This window comes from Ziziphus jujuba, chromosome 4, assembly GCF_031755915.1.
Source record: "Ziziphus jujuba cultivar Dongzao chromosome 4, ASM3175591v1".
Lineage (NCBI taxonomy): Eukaryota > Viridiplantae > Streptophyta > Magnoliopsida > Rosales > Rhamnaceae > Ziziphus > Ziziphus jujuba.
The window spans coordinates 31,082,118-31,106,006 of NC_083382.1; the positions used below are offsets into that span (position 1 = coordinate 31,082,118).

Consider the following 23,889-nt stretch of genomic DNA (forward strand, 5'->3'; position numbering starts at 1 on the left):
ATTATATTTTTGTGGAACATGATAGCATGTCTGCCTATATAAATATATATATATATATATATATATTAATTATAAAGAATATTGGCATTGTAACTCATTGAACTATATTATTATTTGCAATTAGAGTCCTAATTTTTCTTTTTTTGGTCGAAATCATCACCCAACTCATGGAACAGTGCATGGTGTGCTGTCTGTCCTTTTTTCATTTTCTCTTTATATTCTAACAGAGAAATCTTTCTTTTGCTGAAATTCTAACAGAGAAATCTCACATGAAACAATTGGGACCTTAAAATAAAGGGTAGGTTATTCCCAATATGAGATATATAAGTGTTTCCTTGATCATCACAAATAATCCGCTGTTGATGACTTATTTTTACATATATTTATATCTCTTAAGCTATGTCTACATTACATTCAAAGAGAAAAAAAAAAGAAAAAGAAAAAGAAAAAAAAGCTATGTTACTTTACAACAAAGGGGTTTTCCCCATATTATCTTCATGTATCATTTCTTCTTCTTTTGCTTTTCCCCATATTAGACCATAAAACCCAACTGACATTGTTATTGCTCCAAGAACACTACAAAACACGAACAGAGAGAGGCAAAATGATATATATATATATATATATATATATAATCAGACGTAGCCATGATTCAACATCAAAGGTGGCTTCTGTAAAATTTTTTTAGCAAACAATATCAAATTTATTAATGGAAAAAGTAAAAATATACGTAGTTTTCCCCCCCCCCCCCCCCTTTAATTTTGAAATAAATAAAATATTACTAAAACTAAACCATGCAAGAACTATCCTTTTGCAATGTAGGAAGTAGCAAATGAGGCACTTCCTCCATCCAAAATTCAGCCTTATATAATGATAAAGCATGCCGTGCAAGCAGATGAGCTGCACAATTAGCTTCTCTATGAAAGAAAGAACAAGAAAATTTTGAAATTATATGAATACATTCATAGCACAAAAAGAGCCACAAAGGGGTATTACAAAGAAGCTATAGCATCAGCTTCATGAGCTTTACCTTTCAATATACGTATAATCACTATACTACAGTAACAAAATACATATAGAGAGTCCCCTTACTCCCTTATATATATATATATATATTATAGAACTGAAAAAAAAAAAAAAAGCAATGCAAATACAAAAAAGTTTAATCATGAATCGTGTCAAGGACCAAAATTGAATAATTTTACAATATTTTATTTTAAATATAAGATTATAAAACAATCATGAATAAATTATCTATTCTTTATAAATTATTTCTCAAACAAATATTTTTCTTAAAAAAAAAAATCACCCAGGTCCAAACTTTTTCTATGTTTTTAGATGTTCATTCCTTTTTTCCTCTTCTCTTTCTCTCTGCTATCTTCCTTCATTCATTTATTTATTTTTTTAATTTCTTTTTCTGTCTTTTCTTCTGGCGATACGAATCTTTTTAATATTTAATAAATTATTGTTTTAGATCTTAATTCATATACTAATACGATTTTTTCTTTAAAAAAAAAAAAAAGTTGGGTTGGATGGTCTTGAGCACATCTTAGCCCCTAACTGTTGATACGTCTCTTTTCTATGTAAAAACAAGAAGAAGAAGAAGAAGAAGAAGAAGGGGCCATGAGAGTGTTTATATATACCTTCCAAGATGGAGATCATCACCCAGGAACATGACACCCAAAACAGCTGCAACAACAACTGAAAATGGCTTGAAAATAGATATATAAACAGGGCCCTTCAAGTACAGACCCCATGTGTGAACCAAAGTACTGAAGGATGGACCAAAGAATCCCTAATGACACACAAAGTAGAGTGCATTAATTTTGAAAGCCTAATACTATGTTTGCAGGCTATATATATTTCTATTGTTAGTAAATTTCTTACTGAGAAAATTATGGTGACCAATGATATATCAGGCCCTAGTCTCCATGCACTAGAGTTGGTTTCTGCCAAAATGCATATTGGTGCTGCGATAATTGTTGTACACAGTAGGTATACGAGTGTCACACTTAGCTCATCTGGGTATATTTTTATCACCTGGGTCTGGAACATAACAAGGAATATTTAAGTATTGGGAATTTAGTTTTAAGTATTGGGAATTTAGTTTTCTTCAACATTTCAATAATTTAGATATTAATCTTCTAGGATAAGATTAAGTCTATAAATTAATATATACCTGAATGATATACCAGATTGAGAGAAGAAAGTACTCAGCAGAAAGTAAGAGGCCACCTATTATCCAATTTGTCTGTGCTGTAGCCAAAGCCAACGGGTACTGATGAGGTTTATTGGATGGTACTGGAGATGAAGAAGATAGCAATGTTGGGCCCTTGTAGAGTAGTGCCACCAATGCACCTGAAATTGATACTACAGTGCCAATGATTTTGGCATGACTGCTTGTTCTTCTCAAACCCACATTTTCCATCCTTTTCTTGGCATCAGAAAAGTTTATTAGAAGAAAGGGAAAAGAAAAGTTGATTCTATTACACAGGTTTTATTTTAGTGTGACATATATTTCTTGGGCATGAAACCAAAACACATATATTAAAAAAATACAAAATAAAAACCCAGAAAAATGAACAAATGAAAGACAATAAGTAAGGCTTTTTTTTCCCTCTTCCAAAAAAAAAAAAAAAAAAAAAAAAAAAAAACAGTATCCCATTCCCATCTTCTAGCTAATAGCTATAGCTAGCAAGTAGTGACATTGGTCAACACCATAAACCATAATTCATTGAAAATATTTTCTTATTCCAGCTAACCACATTTTATATATTGTACTTCACTATCAAGAAAAGTCATATTGGATATCATATACGAAAAAGAAAAGTCACATATTGGGAAAATGAAATAAAGAAATGCATGAAAAACCAAAGGCAGAATATTTTGCTGATCACGATAGCAGATCTTGTCCATATTAATTAATTATAAAAATTTGTTGGTTCATGCTTGTGGCTATACTAATCTTGTTCCACTATTCTTATCAAAATGATGATGACATTAGCAATGTATAAGGATATGTCGTGGGGTGCGTACAGGGACATAAAAAGGAGGTAAGAAGTTAAATGAAAAATGAAAATAAAAAACAAAGAAGAAAAACTGAGATTCAGATATGAGAGAGTAAGAGGGAAATGATTTACCTGAGAATGATGGCTAGTACAAAAGTGAAGGCCGGGGTAAGGTTGCTCAAAGCTGAAGCCAGAGTAGGCGAACTGTATTCTATACCTTTATATGCACATATGTTGGCTGAAAACCTGCCTCATTCATTCCCAGTTTAACATAACATTTATAACCATTTATTTATATCTTTTTTTTTTTTTTTGGGCCACTTTTTCTTTAATTAAATTTTAAAAATTAATATGTTTTCATACCCAATGAGTCCGAGGATGAAAATTCTGTAGAGGATCGAGACTTTGAATGATGAAAGATCCATTCTGTATTACTCTCAAACATATATAAATTTGCATGACAAAATATGAAAAAAAAAAAAAAAAGGGAAAAAATTGTTTGGAAATGAGAAGGAGATTAAGAGAGTAGTAGATAATTATAATCAAGTAAGTACCTGCGAAAGATGAAAGGAAGAGGGAGAAGAATAAGAGAGCCAAGAGCATAAGAATAGAGGATGAACACAAGGTAGCTCATCCCTTTCAAAGTGGCTGCTTTGAATAAGGTGTTTAAGCCCACGTTGGTGCACTCTACTGCTGCCATGGCTGCGAATGGCACAACCTCCCCATAGCAGCATCTCCTCCATACCATTATCTCTGATTTCTCTCTCTCTCTCTCTCTCTCTCTCTCTCTCTAATAATCTTTCCGTTCTGTTTATAGATTATTTACAGAGAGTAAATTGATTTGAAATGATTAACTCACTATTCTTTTCTTTAATAAATAAAGGATTAGCTTATTATTATATTGCACATCCTTCCATTTTAATGTTTTATAAAGTCCTAGAGCGAGGCTACAGTGACATGATAAAGTTGGTGTAGTTGTTATTTATATATACATAACTTGGTGCGTGGCTTTATTCTTTTATTTATTTATTTATTTGACAATGTTATCTATTTCCCTTTTTTTTTTTTTTGGTGACAATAATGTAATATATTTCTCAAATTAAAAAAAAAAATGTCATACATTTCTGCTTCAGCAGTCGTATTGCTTCTTCTGTGCATGTCCTGTCGAATATGTCTTCTTCTTCTTCATTTTTTTTTTTTTTTTTTTTTTTTGGTTTCCTCAAATAAGAAAGGAAAGGCTCATCTCACATTTTGAAGAGACCATGTTGAACACACTAACAACTGCATGTATTTGTGGTTTGGGCTTACTTGCTAGTTGGGCCCCAACCTCTACGTCCCAAAAATGATCGCTGACTTGGGCCAATTTGAAAATGCATTTTCTGTAAAACATGTTTCTATAGAGGCGTTTTTCCCACCCAAGACCTGAAGAAAAACACTTTTGTTTTTTTCAATTGAACTGAAGAAAGAAAACACTGTGCATATGCCAAATTCACATGCCGAATTGAAAAATTACGTTCGACAAACTCATGCTTATCCTTTTCCTAAACTGCATTAAGCATGTATATATATATATATATATAAATATAGATTAGGGACTGCCTAGAGAAGCTTAGTATAACATCCATCAATTGGTCATATTTTAGCAGCTTTATTGTTTTAAAATTACTTGGAGAGAACCTAACTTTGAGTCTTAATTCATGATCATTCTTATAAATAGGAGGAAAAAAGAAGAAGATAATTTTACTTTTTGTGCCTGATTAGTGTACATGTGAACAGAGTCGCCCTCCACTCTGAAATTGGAAAGTTTTTTTGACATGTACTAATATAGGCACTGAACAATCTTGTTCTAATATACTCCATATTTAATTTACAATTCTTCAGCTTTGAAGCACTGCAGCAGCAAGCAAAGGTGCCTTGGCATCAGATGAGGGCTCCAACCCACCATCCACATCCATTTCTTCTTCTTTTGCTTTTCCCCATATTACACCATAAAACCCAATTGATATTATCATTGCTCCAACAATACTGCAGAAATTAGCAAGGAAAGCAATGGCAGATATGAATGGACTTAAAATGGATAAAGAAGCAAATAGTTAATGATGATGCTTATTTGTTCGATTTTTTAAACACCAAACAATGTGTGAAATAGAGCTCTCTACATACCTCCCAAGATAGAGAGCATCCCCAAGGAATATGACACCCATAACAGCTGCAATGGCAATTGACAATGGTCTGAAGCTTGAAATATAGACAGGCCCTTTCAAGTGTAGCCCCCATGTATGAACAAAGCTAATGAATGATGAACCAAAAATCCCCTATACAAAGAGAAATCCAACCCTTAGTCCACTGACCAAAACTCAGCTGTATCAAGTGCTTTTTAGGATTTAATTACCAATTTCTTACCACAAGTACAGTAGCAATAATAGCTATAACAGGTTTCAATATCCAAGCGTTCATGTTTCTTTCTGCTATAAAGCATACTGGTGCTGATATAATTGTTGCCCAAAAGTTGCACCACAATACCACTATCAACTCTTCTGGGTATTCTTTCATGACTTGGCTCTGTAGATTTCTAAAAGATTCCAATTTAGTTCTCCTGATGAAATTCCTTTTAGGAGTTTTCATAATTGGGGAGCACTGAAAGGGAATACCTGAACAATGTACCAGACAGAAAGCAAAATGTACTCAGCAGTGAGTAGAAGACCCCCTATAACCCAATTTGTTTCTGATGTTCTGGAATGGGATTCAAGTTGAAAGGAAGGTGACGGAGAGAAAGTGGAAAATACTACAGGGCCATTGTAGAGAAGCACTACCAATGCTCCTGATATTGAAATTATGGTTCCCATTATTTTAGCCTGGGTACTTGACCTTCTTATTGATAGCTTTTCCATCCTTTTTTAGGCACCCAGAGGATGTTACAAGGAAAAAAAATGATAATAATAATAAATAAATAAATAAATAAATAAGGAAGAAGAAGAAGAAGAAGAAAAAAAGAAAAAAAGACAAAGAAAAAAGTGAGAAGTATGGTATCCAATTAGAAATATTCCACATATATCCTATGATAAAGTGATTATACCAGTGTACAGTTCAACATTGGAGCAGGAGGAAAAGCAATTTTTGGAAATTGCTCATCAATCAAGTCTAGTTGCTCAGTTCATATGAAAGGTTTAGAACAGAAAACTCAATAAAATACCAAGGACAATAGGAAAAACCTGAAAATTACAGCAAGTATGAAGGTAAATGCTGGAACAAGATTGCTCAAGGCTGAAGCAAGAGTTGGAGAACTATATCCTATTCCGCTGTACCCACATAGTTGAGATAAGAACCTGGTCTCCAAGCATAGATTAAGATATGATTGTATATACCGATTTCTACGTTAGTGTCCTTTTTTTAAAACTTTCTTCAAACCGGAAATAACAAAATAACTTTCTGTGTGAAACAAATTTTCTTACCAAATCAATCCAAGGAGGAAAAATTTATAGAGGAGAGACAATTTGAATAAAGGTAGGTCTGTTCTTCTGCAAAGCTCAAACATTATTGGTTTCTGTTAGAAAAAAAAAAAAAAAAAAAAATCTAGGATGCTTGATAAAATGACAGTGATTAAGAGAGGGATTACCTGCCAAAGATGAGAGGCAGAGGGAGGAGAACTAGAGTGGCAATAGCATATGAGTACACCATAAACACATAGTAGCTCATCCCAACCAAACTAGCCGCTTTGAATATGGTTTTCAGGCCAACTGTGATGCACTCTACTGCTATCATGGCTGCGAATGGCAGAATATCTTTGTAAAATTTCCATCCCATCCCTCCGTTTCTATCTTTCTCTCTCTCTCTCTCTCTCCCCCTCTGGTCTATGTAATATGATAATATCTATATAATATTAAATGCATATGTTTTTATTTATATAAATATATATCACATCAGTTTTTTGGTTACTGAATCATAAATGGAACTTCACATAACATCAATAATTGTTATTCTACTTTAATGCCGATAGTGAAAGAAGAAACAAATGTCTCTCTGAATGAAACAACCAATTGAATTTTTCATACCCATATCAGTAATTTCAAAGGAAGTCCAGAAAGAGACATCCCAGATATTTCTGTTCAAGAAAGCTTTCATTTCCTGTTTCTACAGGGATACCTTTCTTTGTTGATCCTAATTCGTCAAGAATTCATGTCGGACTTCTAGTCTATGTATGAAAATGGTCCGGATGGTACTATTACTTGCAAATTTTTACAAAGTTATATATGAAAAGAACGCAGAAGTTTTCCATATTGATCTTCATAATAATGTTTAAGACCATGAAATTAAAAAATGGCCATCTAGATATGAAGATTGAAAACTTTGCCTGTGTTGCATTAGTATTGGAAGAAAATATAGTTGATTTGATGTTTCCTTGCAACTGTATAGAAGAAGCATTCAACCTCCATGAGCCTGAATTTCAATTGGAATGGCAAATCCAAGTTGGAAGAAAAGTCAAATAAAACCGAAAGAGAACTCTCTGACAACTTGAAGAGAAGTACAAATTATTCCATAATGACAAATCAAAACACAACCCCATTCACCACCAAAAATTTCGAACCCAATCTGATTTGAGAGGCCATCATCTGATTTGAGAGGCCATCATCATGACATGTACCGAAAATCAACAATTTTAAGACAGGCCAAGATTCTCCACAGTCGGCTATCTTAATTTCTGATATATTAAACTCTTTCAGATTAAGTTTAATTCCAAGGTCCACATTCAACTTTCTAAAATATAATTGAACGCCTAATTTTTCAATGGGATATTTATGCTTTATCACTTAGCATATAATAATATCATATAATATTCTCATGTAAAAAGGATTTTTGAGATCTATATATCCATATAATTTTTTTGCTGAATAATTGAATATGAAAGTAACCTAATGTCAATCTAGGTTCAAGCAAACAATTCGGTCGTAATAGTTGTCCAATGTTAGATTTCTTAGAAGTTTAAGAATTAATTTAAAATAAGAAAACTGTAGTAACTTCTACAGAGGCAAAATATAAATGAATAAATAAAACCAATTTACATTTTGTTGTGACCAAGCATATATATATATATATATATATATATATAAGCAGTCTCATAATTTTCTCTATCCGTATTTTTCCTTTTTTTGGACAAAAGCAGCCTCATAATTCATAAGGTTTATGTGGTATTGGAACATCTTGTGTTGTCCATGTAAATGATTTGATTTTGGACAATATAAATAATGTTCGCTACATTTTCCATATGTATTTGATAAAATCATAAATGGCGTCAAGGAGGCAGATCAAGACCCACTTTGATTGCTGTGAGATAAGAAACTGATGAAGAAACATAGAAACCAATCTCTATTCATCCTCTTTCTCTTTATGGACTTACCAAACACTCGAAAGCAAATGAAGGAAAACAACAGACAGAAAAGAAGATTAAAGATGAAGACAAGTTGGTTCTATGCCTATCAAGACCAATAATTAATTATTGCACAAACAAATATATATATATAAGTGAAACATCACCAAAAATTTTTCCTGCACAAAAACTAATAATTTCTGGTCTGGTTACGAGTTCCTTGGTGAGTATTCATTGGAACTGCTTTGCAACAGAGGAGTCTTATGAGAAGATGATTCTAAGTTTCTAACTTCATTGTCAACATCCATGCTCTTCTCTTTAATTTTCCCCCACATTAGAGTATAAAATCCAAATACAATTATGACTGATCCAATCACACTGCATTAAACATGATATTTATCATTAGTCTTTCTTGAAACACTGATAGCCGTTCTTGCTCAATTCCATATCAAGTTCAGAATTAAGATATAGAAGAGTTTTTTTCATACCTTCCAAGATGGATCGTCTCGCCAAGAAAGATGATTGACATGATTGCAGCGAATACAATTTCCAAATGTCTAAACATGGCAACATATACTGGTCCCTTTTTGTGCAAGCACCATGTATGAACACTTACACTAATCACACTTCCAACTACTGCCTGAAAATTAAAAAAAAAAAAAAAAAAAGAAAAAAAAAAAAAAGGGGTTTTCATTAAATCACAGCCACCTAAACTGAATGAAAATTTGTTATGTAAGCACGAACATATTTTGCCAACAAAAGCTTGATTCTTTTCAAAACCAATTTTTGCCAAAGCTTTGGTAGCAGAGGAGGTTGTCAGATTATAGCTACTCTGCGACATCAAGACAGCTAAATTTTCTACGAGTTAGAAAAGTGACAGAATAATCTAACTGCTTTTCTAACAACAAATTAGTCAATCACCACTAGATACGAAAGCCAAAAATAAAAGTTCAAATTTTCAGAAAATTTTTCTCACCGTGAAAACAATGGCCATTATCTCAATGGCAGCATTAGGTTTCCAAGCAACTGGATCCCTTTCCAAAATGAGAGAGAAAACCAGGCTTTGAATTGTCACAAAGAATATGTAAAAGAAGACTAAGGTCATTTATTCAGGGTACACCTTAATAATGGCAGCCTGGAAATATAAACCCATGTGAATAAGTGATCTGCAGAACAAATTTAAGCCTTTTTTTGTTTATGAGGAATATGTTTGACCTGAGCAATGTTCTATATTGCAGACATGAGGTTGGTGATTAAGATAAGAAAACCTCTCAAAATCCACTTTGATTGCTGAGAAAGAGGAAGCTGAGAAGGGGTATTAGTAGGTGATGAACCCATTAGGCTAGGACCTTTATAAAGAGTAACTATTAAAGCCCCAGCTACCGATACCACAGTGCCCACTGATTTGGCTTGGCTCCTTGTACTTCTTAAATTTAACTTTTCCATCCTGTTCATTAATGAAGTGGCTTTATCATAAAGATTATGAACTTCTGGTTTTGATGGCAATGAAATACCATGGAGTAGTTGAGATCGTATATGAAACTAAATCTTTCCACTTAACCCAATTTTACTTGTAGGGAATAGAAACTACCTGAAAATGATGGCAAGCAAGGCAGTAAAAATCTGTGCAAAATTCCCCATAGCAGATGAAAGAGTAGGAGAACTGAATTTCACACCCGTGAAAAACAAAAGCTTTCCCAAACTCCTGCAATAGAAATTTTCTATGCAGTTATAATATTTGTTACATCAAGTATTTGAAGATCTTGCCCTCCCAAAAAAAAAAAAGTGCAAGATGTGAATTATACCCAGATTTTAGTATCCAATAGAGTAGAGAAAACAAGCAGCAAATGCATATTTGCTATTACTACCCTGTCAATCCAACGAGGAAGAATCTCCATAGGAGTGAAAAAGTGAGGGGCGGTCGCTTATTCCTGCAAAATAGGAAAGAAAGAGAAAAGCTGTTAGAACTTGGAAACTTTTTTCTTTTTGTTATCATGAATACCCACCATGGCTTTGTTTTTCCCATGACACAACAACAACAAAGAAATGAAAGAAGAGAGATAGAAGACCCACCTGGTAAAGATGAAGTAAGGGAAAAGGGTTAGAGTCCCAGGGGCGTTGGAAAACAAAAACAAAGTTGCTGCTTCCTCTGTTCATGGCTGCTTTAATTATTGTTGATATTCCCACATTCATGCAATCCACCATTACCATCGAAGCAAAGGGTACCACACCAGATGTGCAAGAAGACACCTCCATGCTCTCTCTCTCTCTCTCTCTCTCTCTCAACGTTCCGAAGACCAGAAACCGTAAATATCACGTCCCACAAGTTGCAGATAACATAGGCTATTCCTATTCATTGACATGATCAGAACAGTTGAACTGACAAGATTCTTTGTCTGATAGCTTTGGTCGCTTAGCATTAACGAATGAAGTTTTATTAACAAAACGTGGGTCCCATCATAACCACCTAGAATTAACTAATGATTTTTTTATTTTTAAAGCAAACTTCAAATTATTCCAAATATGTCTCTTTCTTTCAATTTTTTTTTCCCTCTTTGTTTTTTCGTCTCTCAATTATTGATCATTAAAATAACACATAATTGGTTGGCATAATTATTGGCAAAGAAACACATAATCAGTTAAAGATAGTGGCAAAACAAATTTATATAATTCTCCCCTCTTATTGGCATAATTATTGAACTGGTCAACAGATTGAATCATATTATCAGGCACCATGAATTTTCAGAAATTAAATAAGCAATTAACTAATAGAGTAAAGAGGAAAAAAAACCTTCAATTATAATAATAAACATTAGGGTCCAATTAACCGGACCCTGATCAAGCATTTACAAAATAAACCTTCTCAAGTTCAAGAAGAGAGTGAGAGGAGATAAATTTGATCCCACATGCCTGCTAACAATGTCTAGGTGCTATGTACATTAAATTTTTCTCCCTTTTTTCTTTTTCCTTTTATAAATTTTCTTTAGCTTCTTTTCTTCTTGTAACAAATTCTTTGTTTGTGTGATATAACAACTCATCCTCATGTTTCTTCATTAGAATCGCTTTTGACAAGAGGAGATCTCTGTGAAGCTGATTCTAAGCTATCAATACCATCATCCATGGCCAACTCCTTTTCTTTAATTTGTCCCCACATCACAGTATAAAATCCAAATGCAATGATAAGCGAACCAATCACACTGCATTATACCAATATTGAAACATCATTAACCTTTCATTTCAGTAGCAAATGTGTGCACATTTAGTACTTCATATCATAAGAGGGTCTGTGCTTTAATCATTTTACTTTTCTACCTAACTCTGCAAATACTAAACCAGGAACCAAAAAAAAAAAAAAAAAAAAAAAATTTGAGATAGAGAAAGAAAGGCAGAATGACTCTATGTACCTTCCAAGATGAAGAGTCTCCCCGAGAAAGATGATCCCCATGATCACAGCAAATAAAATTCCCAAGGGTCTGAACATGACTACATAGACAGGACCCTTCTTATGCAAGCACCATGTATGAACACCAAGGCGTATCACACTTCCAAAAATTCCCTAAGAGGAGCCCAAAATTAATGATTTTACTATAATTCACAACCACTTAATGCTGAATGGCAACTGAAAATGCAAAATTCCCCCCCAAAAAAAAAAAAAAAATTTGTTTCAAGACATAAAAACATTTTCAAAACATTAACTTCTTGCTCAGGTTTTCATTGAGATAATGTGAAATAACAAGCTGCCATTTCATCTAGAGCAACCGATAAATGGGTTAAAAGATATTGCTTTCTCGTTTTTATTAAGGGCCACAGCATACCAAACCAGGCAAACATTGCAAAATAAACAGCATCGACTAAGTAATTAACAAATAGAAGTGCCCCCTATCTTGCACGATGACAGAAGTGCTTTCTAACAGCAGGGATGATCTATTCACACAAGAGGCAGGACATTAAACAAAGTTAAAAGTATGCGAGAATTTCTTTCTTACCGAGCAGAGTACAGCAGTTACGTCAATGCCAGACTTCAGTTTCCAGGCAGCTGGATTGCTTTCCACTGCAAGAGTGAATATCATAGATTGAATTGTCACAAACAAGTTGTAGAAGAAGATAACGGTCAACTCATCTGGGAACGCCTTAACAATGGCTGTCTAGAAACACGAAAACAAAACCAATTTCAGTTCCTAGTAAGTAACAAGAGGACTTCTCAAGTTGACATGTGTTATTCTCTCCATTTAATGGGACAGTTTAAAGGTAGAGATACTTGGATGATGTTGGATCATATGAAGAAAACATCAGAACTAAGATCAAATTGTCCAACATGACAAAATTCCATGGAGGACTTCCAACTTAGCACAAATCCAAGTCCATCTATGTGAATAAGGCTAGCCATAACTACCAAGTCTAGCAACTGATTAAGCTAAACAGCACTGAGACGTGGATATTTGTTAGAAACATTAACCTTTTTCAGGACTATATCATACCTGGGCAATGTTCCATATTGCAGAAATAAGGAAGGTGATGGCAAGGAGACCGCCTCCAATGGCCCACTCTAATTGCTGTGAGAGGAGTCGCCGCTGATGAGGGGAGTTAGAAGGTGATAAAGCAAATAGACCAGGACCCTTGTAGAGGGTCACCGTTAGAGCCCCCAATACAGAGACAATGGTGCCCAAAGATTTGGCTTGGCAGCTTGAACTTGTCAAATCAAGTTTTTCCATCCTGTTAATCAGTATTGAAGAATCCAAAATAAATTAGAAAAACAAATATAATTTATCTTTTTTTCTGTCCTGTTCATTAATTTGAAGTACTACAACCAACTATTACTACCTGAAAATGATGGCAAGCAAAAAAGTAAAGATCTGGGAAAGATTCCCCATTGCTGATGAAAGAGTGGGAGAACTATACTTAACACCAAGAGGATGCAAAATCTCTCCCCAAACCCTGCATTAACACCAACAAGAATCCCTTTTCATAATTCACTTTTTTCGTATTGGCAAGTCCTATATAACATCGTAACATTATAACTTCCACAAAAATATGCATCTGGAAGTGAAATGGTAAAAAGTGTGGAGGTTGCTACCCTATCAACCCAAGAAAGAAGAATTTACAAAGTTGCCTAAAAGTAATAGGAAGTCGCTTGTTCCTGCAAAAGAGAGAGAGAGGGTGTGTGTGTAAGGATGGTTTGTACAGAAAGAAAGAAAGAAAAAGAAGTCAATGAAAAAAAGAGAAAAATACAACCTATTAAAGATGAAAAATGGGAAGAGTAGGAGAGTTCCAAGGGCGTCGGAGTAAACTACCAGAACAAAGTTATTGAGTCCTCCATTCATGGCAGCTTTGCTTATTGTTGAAATACCCACATTCACGCACTCCACAATAACCATAGCTGCAAAGGGTACCACATCAGACATCCACAGTCCCATCTCCTTATGCACCTCCCTCTTACAAACTGCAAAACTTGTAAATATCGCCTCCTTTCCCTTTCTCTTCTTCCTCTGCTCGGTATCATTTACAAGATTCACTTTTACCTCCTCCTCCCAACTCACAAAGTGACGCTAGCTCTTTCCAGCAGTGCTGTTGACACCGACCGCTGAGAACAATAGATTAATGAAACAAATATTCTAACTTTAAAGTCCCATTCCTACTACATGGAAATTGACTAATTAACTGCCCACTTGTAATAAACAAGTGGAAATTCATTATAAGAGCCACCCAAAAAAACAAAAACAAAAAAAAAAAAAAAAAGGTTGGAATTCTTTAATAAACAATCAAAATGCCGGATGAAATCAAAACAAATTGGACCCCCGCACCAAAAACTTTGAAAGAGTGAAAACAAGTGGAGGATATTATATGGCCGTTTCCTAATTCAAGTCTGTTCTTTTCTTTTTATTTTTATTTTTTTTTTCTTTTTTCTTGTTGGTCTGATTTTACGGATCCCGTCTGTTCGAGAGCTTTAAATGAAAAACGACTAGAAATATGTTTAGAAGTTAAAGTTCTAATATCAAAATTAAATTTATAAAGTTGGTTCTACATTAGTTTATAATTTACACAGATGCTTCATAAATATTTTAAAAACCTACATAATAATATCGTTCCGTTAAAAAATTTGCGGTAAATGATTCAGGAGTGACAATAAGCACTAGCCATGTTGGATATTATCAGGATTGGAGTGCAAGCAAAGGTTTTTTCTTTTATCATATATGGTTATATAATTTTCACATTTTTTTTTGCCCCTTCAATCTTCTCCTTCTATTTATATCGCATATATACATAAACACAGTTTTCTATGTGCAAGAATTGTTGACCACATTGAAATGCAATCGGATATCAGCTCTTCCTTCGTTTTCTTTTCAGAAGAGGCATGGCACTTAGAGACACGACAGGAGTCGTCTCAGCACCCAATTTGGACTGATCATCATTGATTGTGGCGTTCATATGATCCCTACTCAGCTCAGAAACATGTGCATCTACACTCCCTGGATCAGAGCAATGAGAAAGGTCTGCACTCTCTGAGACAGTAGCTTCAGCCGCACAAGCTTCATCTTGGCCAACAGCAATCCCATCTTCGTCCATGCAAAAACCACCTCCAGTTTTAAGGTAGTCTTCAGGAAGCCCTGCCTCGGATGAAGGAGGAGCATCGTGCTGGCTTACATCAGGTTGACGGTTTTCACCTTCATCTGGACAGAACCCGCCTCCTGTTTCAAGGTAATCTCTACAGGATTCCTCCCCAATACAAGGATTTCCAGAATTATGCTCCTCATTCTCAGCAAGACTAGAACCATCATCTCTATGTCCAGCTACAGACAATTCTTCCTCTCCTACCTCTTCATTTAAGCCATCCTGATCATCAATATCTTTGTAATCTACAGGCTTGCGTGCTCTGGTTGACTGTGGGACCAACCAACAAGAAAGAGGTTAAAACTTTGGTGAAGAGATATGATAAACAGTATTAAATGACGAAGAATGATTTTTAGTATATGTATTTCAAAAAGACATCCATCTAAATGCCTCAGAGAAGCACCATGATTGTCCCCAGGTTACATCCCAATGGAAAATCGAGGTTGGCATACATTAAAGATGTTCTAATAAGTTGGCCTCTGTTAGACCAATCACATCAAGTTACACACTTTTTACATTAACAATTCTACGAAAACAGTGACATGACTGGGGAAAGAAAGAATCACGCTCACCTTACGCACTTCTTGTTCTGACGTCTCCATATGAACTTCCCGAGCATCATCATCATCATCACAGTCAGTGGCGCTGGAGCTGGTTTCAGATGCTTCAAAACTAAGACTCCCTTTTCCCTTTCCTCTTCCCATTACCCTGCCTCTCCCTCTTCCTCTACCTCTTTTATTCGCATGTGATCTTTTATCAGTGCGTTGTTTGCCTTTTGAGATAATTTGTGGCTCGGACAAAACCCCTTCCCCAGGTACCTTCCTTTTCCTCGACTGCTTGGGAGTAGTTCTATTCCCTAGGTTACTCTGATATGTGAAAACACTTTCCTCTGTCCCCTCAGACAGCTTTTCCTTTTGGTCATTCCCAGTTTCTTTAGGCCTTGATCTTTTCTTTCTACTTCTAGAAATGTCTTGCGCAGCCTCACCCATTAACTCTGAGGATTGGTCTCCAGTGATTCCTTTGACAGCTTTCTTAATTCTCTTGCTACGAATTTTTGCAAATCTTTCATTAAATGTGTAAAATGCCTCCAAACGCAGTTGAGTCTTCATCACACAAGTAACAAGATGCTGTCAGCATCTTCTTTCACGATAACAATTAAGAAATGAAAATAACAAAGGGACTCATTTGGTAATGGTCAAAACACAATCATTTCTCTCTGTTTCTGCACATGCATGTGTGTGTGTGTGTGTGTAAGAGAGAGAGAGAGAGAGAGAGAGATTGCATCAAGTCCCTCACCTCATGTTTGTTGTACTCCTTTAAAACAGGTATCAACAATTCATCTGCCTTCTGGTTGCCCCAGCCGAACTTTTCCCAACACAATCTGGGTGCAAATAGAAGCTTGGTAAAGAATTTTTAAAGGAAACACTGTATCATTAAAGATGCTTCTAGCTAGTTTTTCAGAGAAATTATTTCATTGTAGGCAACTATGTGCATATTTGCTCCCAGAGATTCCAGTCAACTCGTTCAAATCAAATATATCTATCTCTAATGAAACTTCCTATGTTATGAGATAACTCACTTGCGAAGAACAAAATGGTCTGGCTTTCCCCATATAAAAGGTTCAGTTGATTTGTCCACTTGTGGACAAGCATAAGCATTAACAACTGCTTCACTGGGAAAAGAAGGCGGAATATGCCAGTTCTTGCTCACCTTTCTCTGCAAAATATACATTTTCATTCGAAATGACAATTATTGACCTCCATTACCTAACAATAATCAAAAAGAAAAAGCATAAAAAAAACCTCTATTTACATGTTTATCCATGAAAATTTGCTTCTTTTCTCGAATATAATCAGCAGCCTGATTCTGTTCTTGAGCTTGGGAATTGTTCTCATGAGATGCAGGCAATTCTTCTGTGTTGCTTTTTGAGAAATTCTCATTATCACTAACTTTCAATTCATTTCTTTTGGCAGTTGGTCCAGTATGTACTTCAAACTTCCCTAAGATGGTGGGATCCGGTGATTCAATCCAGTCACGGAATTGTTGGAGGCCATCTTCCTCAGGAAATGCATTTACTACCTCAATAGCATTAACAATGCCGATCCCACTATATCAGAAAGCAACAAACAAAGTCTAATAAATAATTGATTCAGTATCCTTATAAATCCAGATCCAGATAACAATAATTAAAACAGTATATAACTACCCCTAAGTAGGTTCACATTACAGATCGTTGGGGCAATCATACATAGGGAAAAGAATAAAGTCTAAATAATTAATTCTATCCTTATAAATCTAGATAACAAATTACAAATATAAATAATATATAGCTATCCCCAATTAAGCAGGGTCACGTTACAGATTGTTGGGACAATCATACATAGGGAAAATGCATAGCAAGTGCATCACCATCCAAAGTTCCAGGGAAATAAAAGCAGCTGCTAGTTACCTAACCCCTTCAGTATAATCACTTCCAAGAAGAAGTGCCATGCGAACTAATTGTTTTCTGGTCAGGCCAAGCTCTTTCTCAATGTCCTGAAATAAGCATACAAACATAAAGGACAAGAACAAGCATACGAATCATTAATAATACAAAATAAAAAAAATAAAACAAAAAAAAAAAATACAAAAATACATGAAAAACCTATCTAGAAGAAAAAGGTGATCGGTTGGAAACATATATAAAATACATGAAGAGACCCACCAAGGCCAAAATCCATAAGAATTTTACCTCTAAAGCCTCATAAAGAAGAACAGAAAAACTAATGTTTTCTTTAAAACAAAATCCAAGAAAACTTTACAAACTCAATAACAAAAATAATGAAAATTAGAACTGCATAAATAGAACAAGAAAATTTTTATGAGTATGGTAGATTCAGACCTTCATGAAGTATGTTTCCACATATTTGCGATCATCAAATATGTTCTTGTAAACACTCTGCGCTCCAAATAAGAACACATCCGAGTCATCTGTCACAACACCATCAACAAGGTTTGCAATTTCCATATAAGCACACTGAGCTTCAGCTTCCATCGGAGCAATTATATATGGTAAGCCAAACATTTGCAGAAGCTCCTACAAAGAACCCAATGCATAATATTTTAAGACAAATCCAACAAAAATATAACTTAGTAGCAGAAAAGCCACACAGATATGATGAAGGACATCTCCCCGACTGGAAGGAGCAAGAAGATAAGATCATCCATCCACCATCATAAAGTATCTACAAGTTGGGCAGTAGAGAAGGCAGATGCCGAAGCATAACAAATTAATCTTCCACTCCATTATTAAATTATAGAACAATACAAAGCAATGCATTAAGGTAGGATGACATAATTCCCAACTTAAACACCATCTCTTTTTTTCCAAGGCATTGACCAAACAATCCAGTCAAACAGTAACTATAATCATCTATGATGTTCAATAACTGAAATTCAAAATTTAGAAACACCTGACATTCTGTGAACATCTCGCTACTAACAGATTCAGCATTGCGTTCAAGCCTTCTTTGCTCATCTCCCAAGTTCATACGTTCTTCACTCAAAATATGCATTTCCTCCTCCAAATTATCCTCCAGGTCTTCAAACTGCACATTCTCATTGCCCCTAATTGGAGACTTTTCCAAGTTGTGGTCACTTCCCTGGGAAAAACTTTCATCACTTTTCTGTGCATCCAATTTTTGTTCCGTGTCAATATCCAATATCAATTCATCTGTCAGTGTTCCCACCAAAGGAACAGCTGGATTAGATATTTCAACTAAATGATGGGATGTTTCAGCTTCACAACCAGTTTTCTGATCAATCACCTGAGCGGCATCAGTAATTTCACCAGTTGATATATCAGAAGTATGGGAATTATTTTTTGCATTCATATTAGAGAAGGTAGACAAGCCACTTCCCTTGTTGCAGGCATCCACATGTTCTGCAACCACTTTGAACTCCTTTGTTTTCAAAGGTGCAACAGTTTCTGCATGGGGTGTTTCTTCACACAAACTGGTTTTTTCACTTGCATATCCAATGGGTTCTGAAGGACCCAAGTATCCTTCATGTGGTGTGCCAATCAGTATCCTCTCAACATTGGGAATATATGGTACAGATGACTTCAACAGCTTCCCAGAAGAATCGATGGTTTGTGAGATACTGATTCCACCCAGATCATCCATCTTTTTAACTCCATCAACAATTTTAAAAGTTGATTTACTTAGTCGTGTATCAATCTTTCCCGGTGAAGTTGGCTCGTCTTTCTCATTTTCTTGATCAAGAAACTCATTATCTTCATAAGCCTTTCCTGCAGAAATATTTAATTTCTCATCTTCACCCAATGCATAATTAGACTTCTTGTCTCCTAAATCCTCTAGGCTTCTCTTTATAGCCTCCTGCAAATCAGCCTCTTCTTCCAAAAGACCTTTGGAAATTTCTGGTCGTGACTCAGCTGGGCAACATAAAGTGCTTTTATTAACTTCACAAATTCCTTCCTCCCATTCCACTCCACCATCATCACTAATGTTGCCTTCACCAGAAAGGGGCTCAATATTCAAGTTAACATCATTAGAAAAATTATTGCCTGTTTCTCCAATTGTACCTTCCTCCCATTCACAGTCTGAATCAGAAGTAGATTGCAGTACTCTTGATGGAGCATTATCATCAGAACAAACTTTTATAGGATTTCCGGCCACTAAACTAGCAAAGATGTCATCATCACCATCCAAACCCCTGCTATCACCATCGTCTTCAAAAGAAATCTCTATAGAAGTTCCACTTTTCAATGTAAAATCCTCATTTTTCTCATTCACTTTAACAGATTCAGCAGCACCATTTGGTGAAATTGTTACTAAATTGTGTTTACAAGATGAAGTTATTTGGACAGCACTATTACTTCCATTTATCACAGACTCCATCTTGTTTGCACTTGTTTTCTCTTGCTCAACCTCTTTCATCAAATCCAAGTTCCTCTGTAAATCACGGGTCATCCGGAAACCCATTGCTCTCAGTCTGCTGATACGAACCCGCCCCCTCTCATCAAAATATGTTTCAATATTGTCATCAAAAACCCTACTTGATTCATCAGAGTTTGATCCAGTCACAGTGTTCAAGTTACTGGTAGATGTAATGGTATTCAATAAAGTTGAAAGATGTTCAGAAGATGGTTGTTGCTTATCTCCAGATGTCTCAGCTCTGCCAGCTGTCAGTGCTCTGAAACATTAAAGCATCGCATATCACAAAGGAAGTAATGCTCAAATAGACAAATAACCAATGTGTCAGATGCTTCAAATGGGCAGTCTACTCATCGCAAGATAATATGGAATATGATTACTCACTCTTTGTCGCCACTAAATGATGACGAGAAGATAAATTCCCTGTTGGCTTCAGATGCTATTCGTGAAGTCTGTACACCACCTACTCCTCTTCCAGAAGCAGCCTTCTGTGCTTGATCTATCTCCCGACGGAAAGCAACAGTTTTGAGATAAGCCTGTATTTGTAGCTCAGAGAATTGTGTAGGGTCCTAGAGTGAACAATAAGAAACAGTAAGATGACAGAAAAAAATTCAAGGAAACTACAAAATTAGAGCATAGAAGATATCATCCATTTAAATTCACCAAACACCAAAGAAATCAGTGCTAATAAAAGAAACTATACATCAATTTCATATGCAAGGTATGCCATACCATCTTAAAAAGGTCACATACTTCAAAACCTCATAAGGCATAAATGGATATCAAGGCATTCAAAAACTTAACCTTCTTGACTTTTTGGTACTTTTGTCTGTTTTCTGCCATCAATCTCTCTCTCATCTACAAGCACAATCAATATACAACATCAAAATGAAAGCATGTGGAAAAGGGAAAGTACTTAACTCGATGTAATTAGATACTTGTAGACGCTTACTTGAACAAGAAGATCAAGTTGCATTGATGGAGGCAAAGAAGCTAATACAGCAGGATCAACGTCACCATGCATTGTTTCCTGCAAAAATAGAGTAAATGCCACCACATCTATATCAATTAATAGGCAGACATCTTATCAACTAACTACAACAATATGACAGACACATCAGTTTAAATGACAATGTATAAGAGTGGAATAAACATACCAGTATCATCTCTTCATCTCCATCTTCATCCTCTTCTATGTCACCAACCTCCTCAACATGAGCGGCAGCAGATGTTGATGGCATCCTTAGATTCCTATCTTCTTCTGCCATGATAGATGCTGCTAACCTAAATTATTCAGAAACAATCAACTGAGCTCATAAACTTGAATAATGGAGAACTCCAATATTAATCCATATGCAGCTTACATTTCATCTATTTTGTCCTGAGTGCTATTCCATGAGACCACATCGTCTTGATCTGACACGACCTTCTTACCCTTAACATCATTATCCTGCTTCTGTTTCTGGTTTCCAATAACTCCGTCAATTCTCTCAGTTCCTTTTCTTAGGATACTAAAAAGAATTACAGTCACTTACCTGTCTAAGAATATCAAGTTGCATTGATGGATTTAAAGCAGCTAATACAGCAGGATCAATTTCACCATGCAGATCTGACTGCAAAATAAGTTGATGAAAACTCTTAGACAAACATTGCACAAATAAAGGCTGAAGCGGGAGAAGTAAAAAAATAACCCATGCAGCTTGATTATTGACGTCTCTTAAATAATTTGGACTTTAAGGAGGTTCTTTCCATGAAACGTTATTTGTTTTTTCTTTATTATTTCCATGGAAATGTATGTAGGATAAGATTAACTGAAGTTAACCATAATGCCACAGTTTAAACATCCAAATTTAGATACTCCTAAGGCTTGAAGGTTGAGTTAAACTTATAAACCAGTTCTTTGTAACAACCATGGTAACAAAGATAGTCAATGTCTATATTGATATTAATGCTCTAAATGATACATGTGCAACTTACCAGTATCATCTCCTCATCTTCCTCATCATGATCCTCACAAAAATTGCCAGCAGTAGACATTGTTGCATTATTAGTTAAAGTCCCATCTTCCTCTGCTGCAATAGATGCTGCCAACCTAAATAATATCCAAAGCGATCAATAAAATTTCCAGTATTACATACTTATAAATACCCTTATGACTAATATTGTGTATTAAGCTCACATTTCATCTAGCTTTTCCTGATTACATTCCCTGGAGGCCACATCATTTTTTCCTGAATTATCCTCCACCATATTGGTCTGTTCTCCCAATACCTTCTTACCCTTAGCGTCGTTCATTTTCTGCCTCTGGTTTTTGATATCCTCAGCTAGTTCTTTCAGCTTCATTGCCTTAAGCTATTAACACAAATCAGCGATGAAATAACAAAAATTACATTAGAGGCACCAGAGAAATATATGCAATACTATTTCAACTACAAATAATATAACAGTCAGTCTTATTGTGAGAGAAGTTAGCATAACAAAGAGAGTATCAGTGAAAACTTCTTTTCTCACTTCCCTTAACGAACCCCTATTAAGGTGAGGAAAACTGCATACTACAAAGCCTCCAGGAACGAGAAACAACTGATTCCTACATCCAATTGAAGTATAAAATTTTGCAATACTATTAGTAGCACAATAAATTTTGCAATACTATTAGTAGCACAATAAGGCTTGGGCATTGCCATTTCTTGATTGTGTGACAGACCAGTAACGGCATGTTTTATAGGGTGATTACTGAAAGGAATTACTTTTTACCATGTAATTGGAACTTCTTCTAGTTCTCCATCAGATAGCATTTTTGTTAAGAATCAAAATAATTAAAAGAAAAAAAAATTTTGAAAAATTTCCACATAATTATCACCCAAAGCCAACCGTAATTTCCAACAACGTCTAGATTTTTTTTTTTTTCACGGGCTATGCATTTCAATGTCGCATATCAGACCTTATAATTAGTAATAAAAAAAAAAAAAAAATTAGCGATGAACCGCGGCCGAGAAACTCACATGATTGAGAAGCAATTTCTCAGCAGTCTTTCGGACCTTGGCCTGGGCATTCTCACGCTGTCTCCGGCGAGCAATCACGGTCCGGCGCTTGAGAGCAGGTGTTCCGCCATCGAAAACGAAGACGGGTTTGGTCCGCAGATACAGTAGTTTGCAAATCCGGCGGAAAAAGCCGAGCAAATGAGCGTTGCGAACCATCTCTCCCTTTTCGTCCCTCATGGCCTTCATGAACTGCACCATCCATATGCTGGCATCTGTGGCAGGAGGAAAGCGTGTTATACAATTCAAACAAATTTTGCAAATGCGAAAGTGAAACAAAAATAAATAAATAAATAAATAAATAAAAAGAAGAAGAAGAATTTAGGGTTAGAACTGGGGAGAGAGTAGATGAGGGGTGTTACCGATGGCCAGCTTCTTTCCGGCTAGGGTTTCGACGGAGACGCGGCGACCCACGGGTGCCAGTAGTTCCCATAGACCCTGTACTCCCATTCTCGCTTCGCTGACGACGACTCGTTGGGCTTCTGGTTTCGTTTTGACATTGCCGCCAAGGCGTTTTTATATGGAGAAAGAAAAAAAGTAACTTACGTGAATGGCAATCGCATGGCATAAAACGACGTCGTTTTTTGTTTTTTAATTTCTAATTTTTTATTTTTTATTTTGGAAACAAGCACTACTATTCCATCCTTTACTTTTACTTCTTTTTTTTTTTTTTTTTCCTTTTAAAAATATATATATATATATATATATATAAGTTGTGACATTTAAACATGTTCCTCGCAATTATTTGGTCTTGCTACTTATTGTTGGTGCTACTCATCAAAAGAATATATGCTTCTCTCTTCTTGAATTTTGAAATATACAAGGCACTGTAATTTGATTTAATTTGATTTTGGTTCAGCTTTCACAGCTTACAACATGGCTGGTCAAGTTAAAATAGGTGTAGATGATTTTAAGTCTATCAAATTTTGTGTTTC

General features: G+C 35.3%; 5 protein-coding genes across 9 annotated transcripts; all 5 read right to left on the reverse strand.

Annotated features, from left to right (window-relative positions):
* Positions 1-291: 291 nt before the first annotated feature.
* On the reverse strand, positions 292-3,873 carry LOC107415417 (WAT1-related protein At5g40240-like). 2 transcript variants are annotated; one of them, XM_060816767.1, is made up of 7 exons: positions 3,563-3,873; positions 3,372-3,434; positions 3,141-3,254; positions 2,180-2,429; positions 1,888-2,046; positions 1,644-1,795; positions 292-576 (listed from the first exon to the last, which is right to left on the reverse strand). In XM_060816767.1, the coding sequence occupies exons 1-7, from the start codon at positions 3,754-3,756 to the stop codon at positions 465-467; spliced, it is 1,044 nt and encodes a 347-aa protein (XP_060672750.1). In that variant the 5' UTR covers positions 3,757-3,873; the 3' UTR covers positions 292-464. The 2 variants fall into 2 exon arrangements, with proteins under 2 accessions (XP_060672750.1, XP_060672751.1); XM_060816768.1 differs by having other exon boundaries at positions 445-576; positions 1,644-1,689; positions 3,563-3,871.
* Positions 3,874-4,722: 849 nt separating this feature from the next.
* LOC107415335 (WAT1-related protein At5g40240) lies at positions 4,723-7,499 on the reverse strand. Its single transcript, XM_016023641.4, has 7 exons — positions 6,625-7,499; positions 6,461-6,526; positions 6,221-6,334; positions 5,660-5,900; positions 5,412-5,570; positions 5,172-5,323; positions 4,723-5,033 (listed from the first exon to the last, which is right to left on the reverse strand). Exons 1-7 carry the CDS (start codon positions 6,810-6,812, stop codon positions 4,886-4,888), a joined length of 1,068 nt encoding a protein of 355 aa, XP_015879127.1. The 5' UTR covers positions 6,813-7,499; the 3' UTR covers positions 4,723-4,885.
* An 850-nt stretch (positions 7,500-8,349) lies between these two features.
* On the reverse strand, positions 8,350-14,088 carry LOC107415336 (WAT1-related protein At5g40240-like). 3 transcript variants are annotated; one of them, XM_060816766.1, is made up of 11 exons: positions 13,606-14,088; positions 13,448-13,510; positions 13,195-13,308; positions 12,852-13,086; positions 12,360-12,518; positions 11,778-11,929; positions 10,447-10,722; positions 10,179-10,304; positions 9,350-10,078; positions 8,862-9,013; positions 8,350-8,751 (listed from the first exon to the last, which is right to left on the reverse strand). In XM_060816766.1, the coding sequence occupies exons 1-7, from the start codon at positions 13,785-13,787 to the stop codon at positions 10,656-10,658; spliced, it is 972 nt and encodes a 323-aa protein (XP_060672749.1). In that variant the 5' UTR covers positions 13,788-14,088; the 3' UTR covers positions 8,350-8,751; positions 8,862-9,013; positions 9,350-10,078; positions 10,179-10,304; positions 10,447-10,655. The 3 variants fall into 3 exon arrangements, with proteins under 3 accessions (XP_060672749.1, XP_015879130.2, XP_015879129.2); XM_016023644.4 differs by having other exon boundaries at positions 10,447-11,570; positions 13,665-14,085; XM_016023643.4 differs by having other exon boundaries at positions 10,447-11,570; positions 13,606-14,084.
* LOC107415356 (WAT1-related protein At3g28050-like) lies at positions 8,583-10,399 on the reverse strand. Its single transcript, XM_060816837.1, has 8 exons — positions 10,380-10,399; positions 10,242-10,304; positions 9,965-10,078; positions 9,642-9,820; positions 9,350-9,468; positions 9,131-9,205; positions 8,862-9,013; positions 8,583-8,751 (listed from the first exon to the last, which is right to left on the reverse strand). Exons 1-8 carry the CDS (start codon positions 10,397-10,399, stop codon positions 8,583-8,585), a joined length of 891 nt encoding a protein of 296 aa, XP_060672820.1.
* Positions 14,089-14,528: 440 nt separating the features above from the next.
* On the reverse strand, positions 14,529-23,477 carry LOC107415448 (DNA repair protein UVH3). 2 transcript variants are annotated; one of them, XM_048472348.2, is made up of 18 exons: positions 23,317-23,477; positions 22,919-23,169; positions 22,096-22,268; positions 21,894-22,008; positions 21,452-21,529; positions 21,281-21,372; positions 21,074-21,200; positions 20,869-20,946; positions 20,721-20,774; positions 20,301-20,485; positions 18,435-20,175; positions 17,864-18,058; positions 17,432-17,517; positions 16,795-17,089; positions 16,562-16,698; positions 16,279-16,363; positions 15,555-16,085; positions 14,529-15,252 (listed from the first exon to the last, which is right to left on the reverse strand). In XM_048472348.2, the coding sequence occupies exons 1-18, from the start codon at positions 23,402-23,404 to the stop codon at positions 14,692-14,694; spliced, it is 4,872 nt and encodes a 1,623-aa protein (XP_048328305.2). In that variant the 5' UTR covers positions 23,405-23,477; the 3' UTR covers positions 14,529-14,691. The 2 variants fall into 2 exon arrangements, with proteins under 2 accessions (XP_048328305.2, XP_015879261.2); XM_016023775.4 differs by having other exon boundaries at positions 21,281-21,378.
* Between the last annotated feature and the right edge of the window lie 412 nt (positions 23,478-23,889).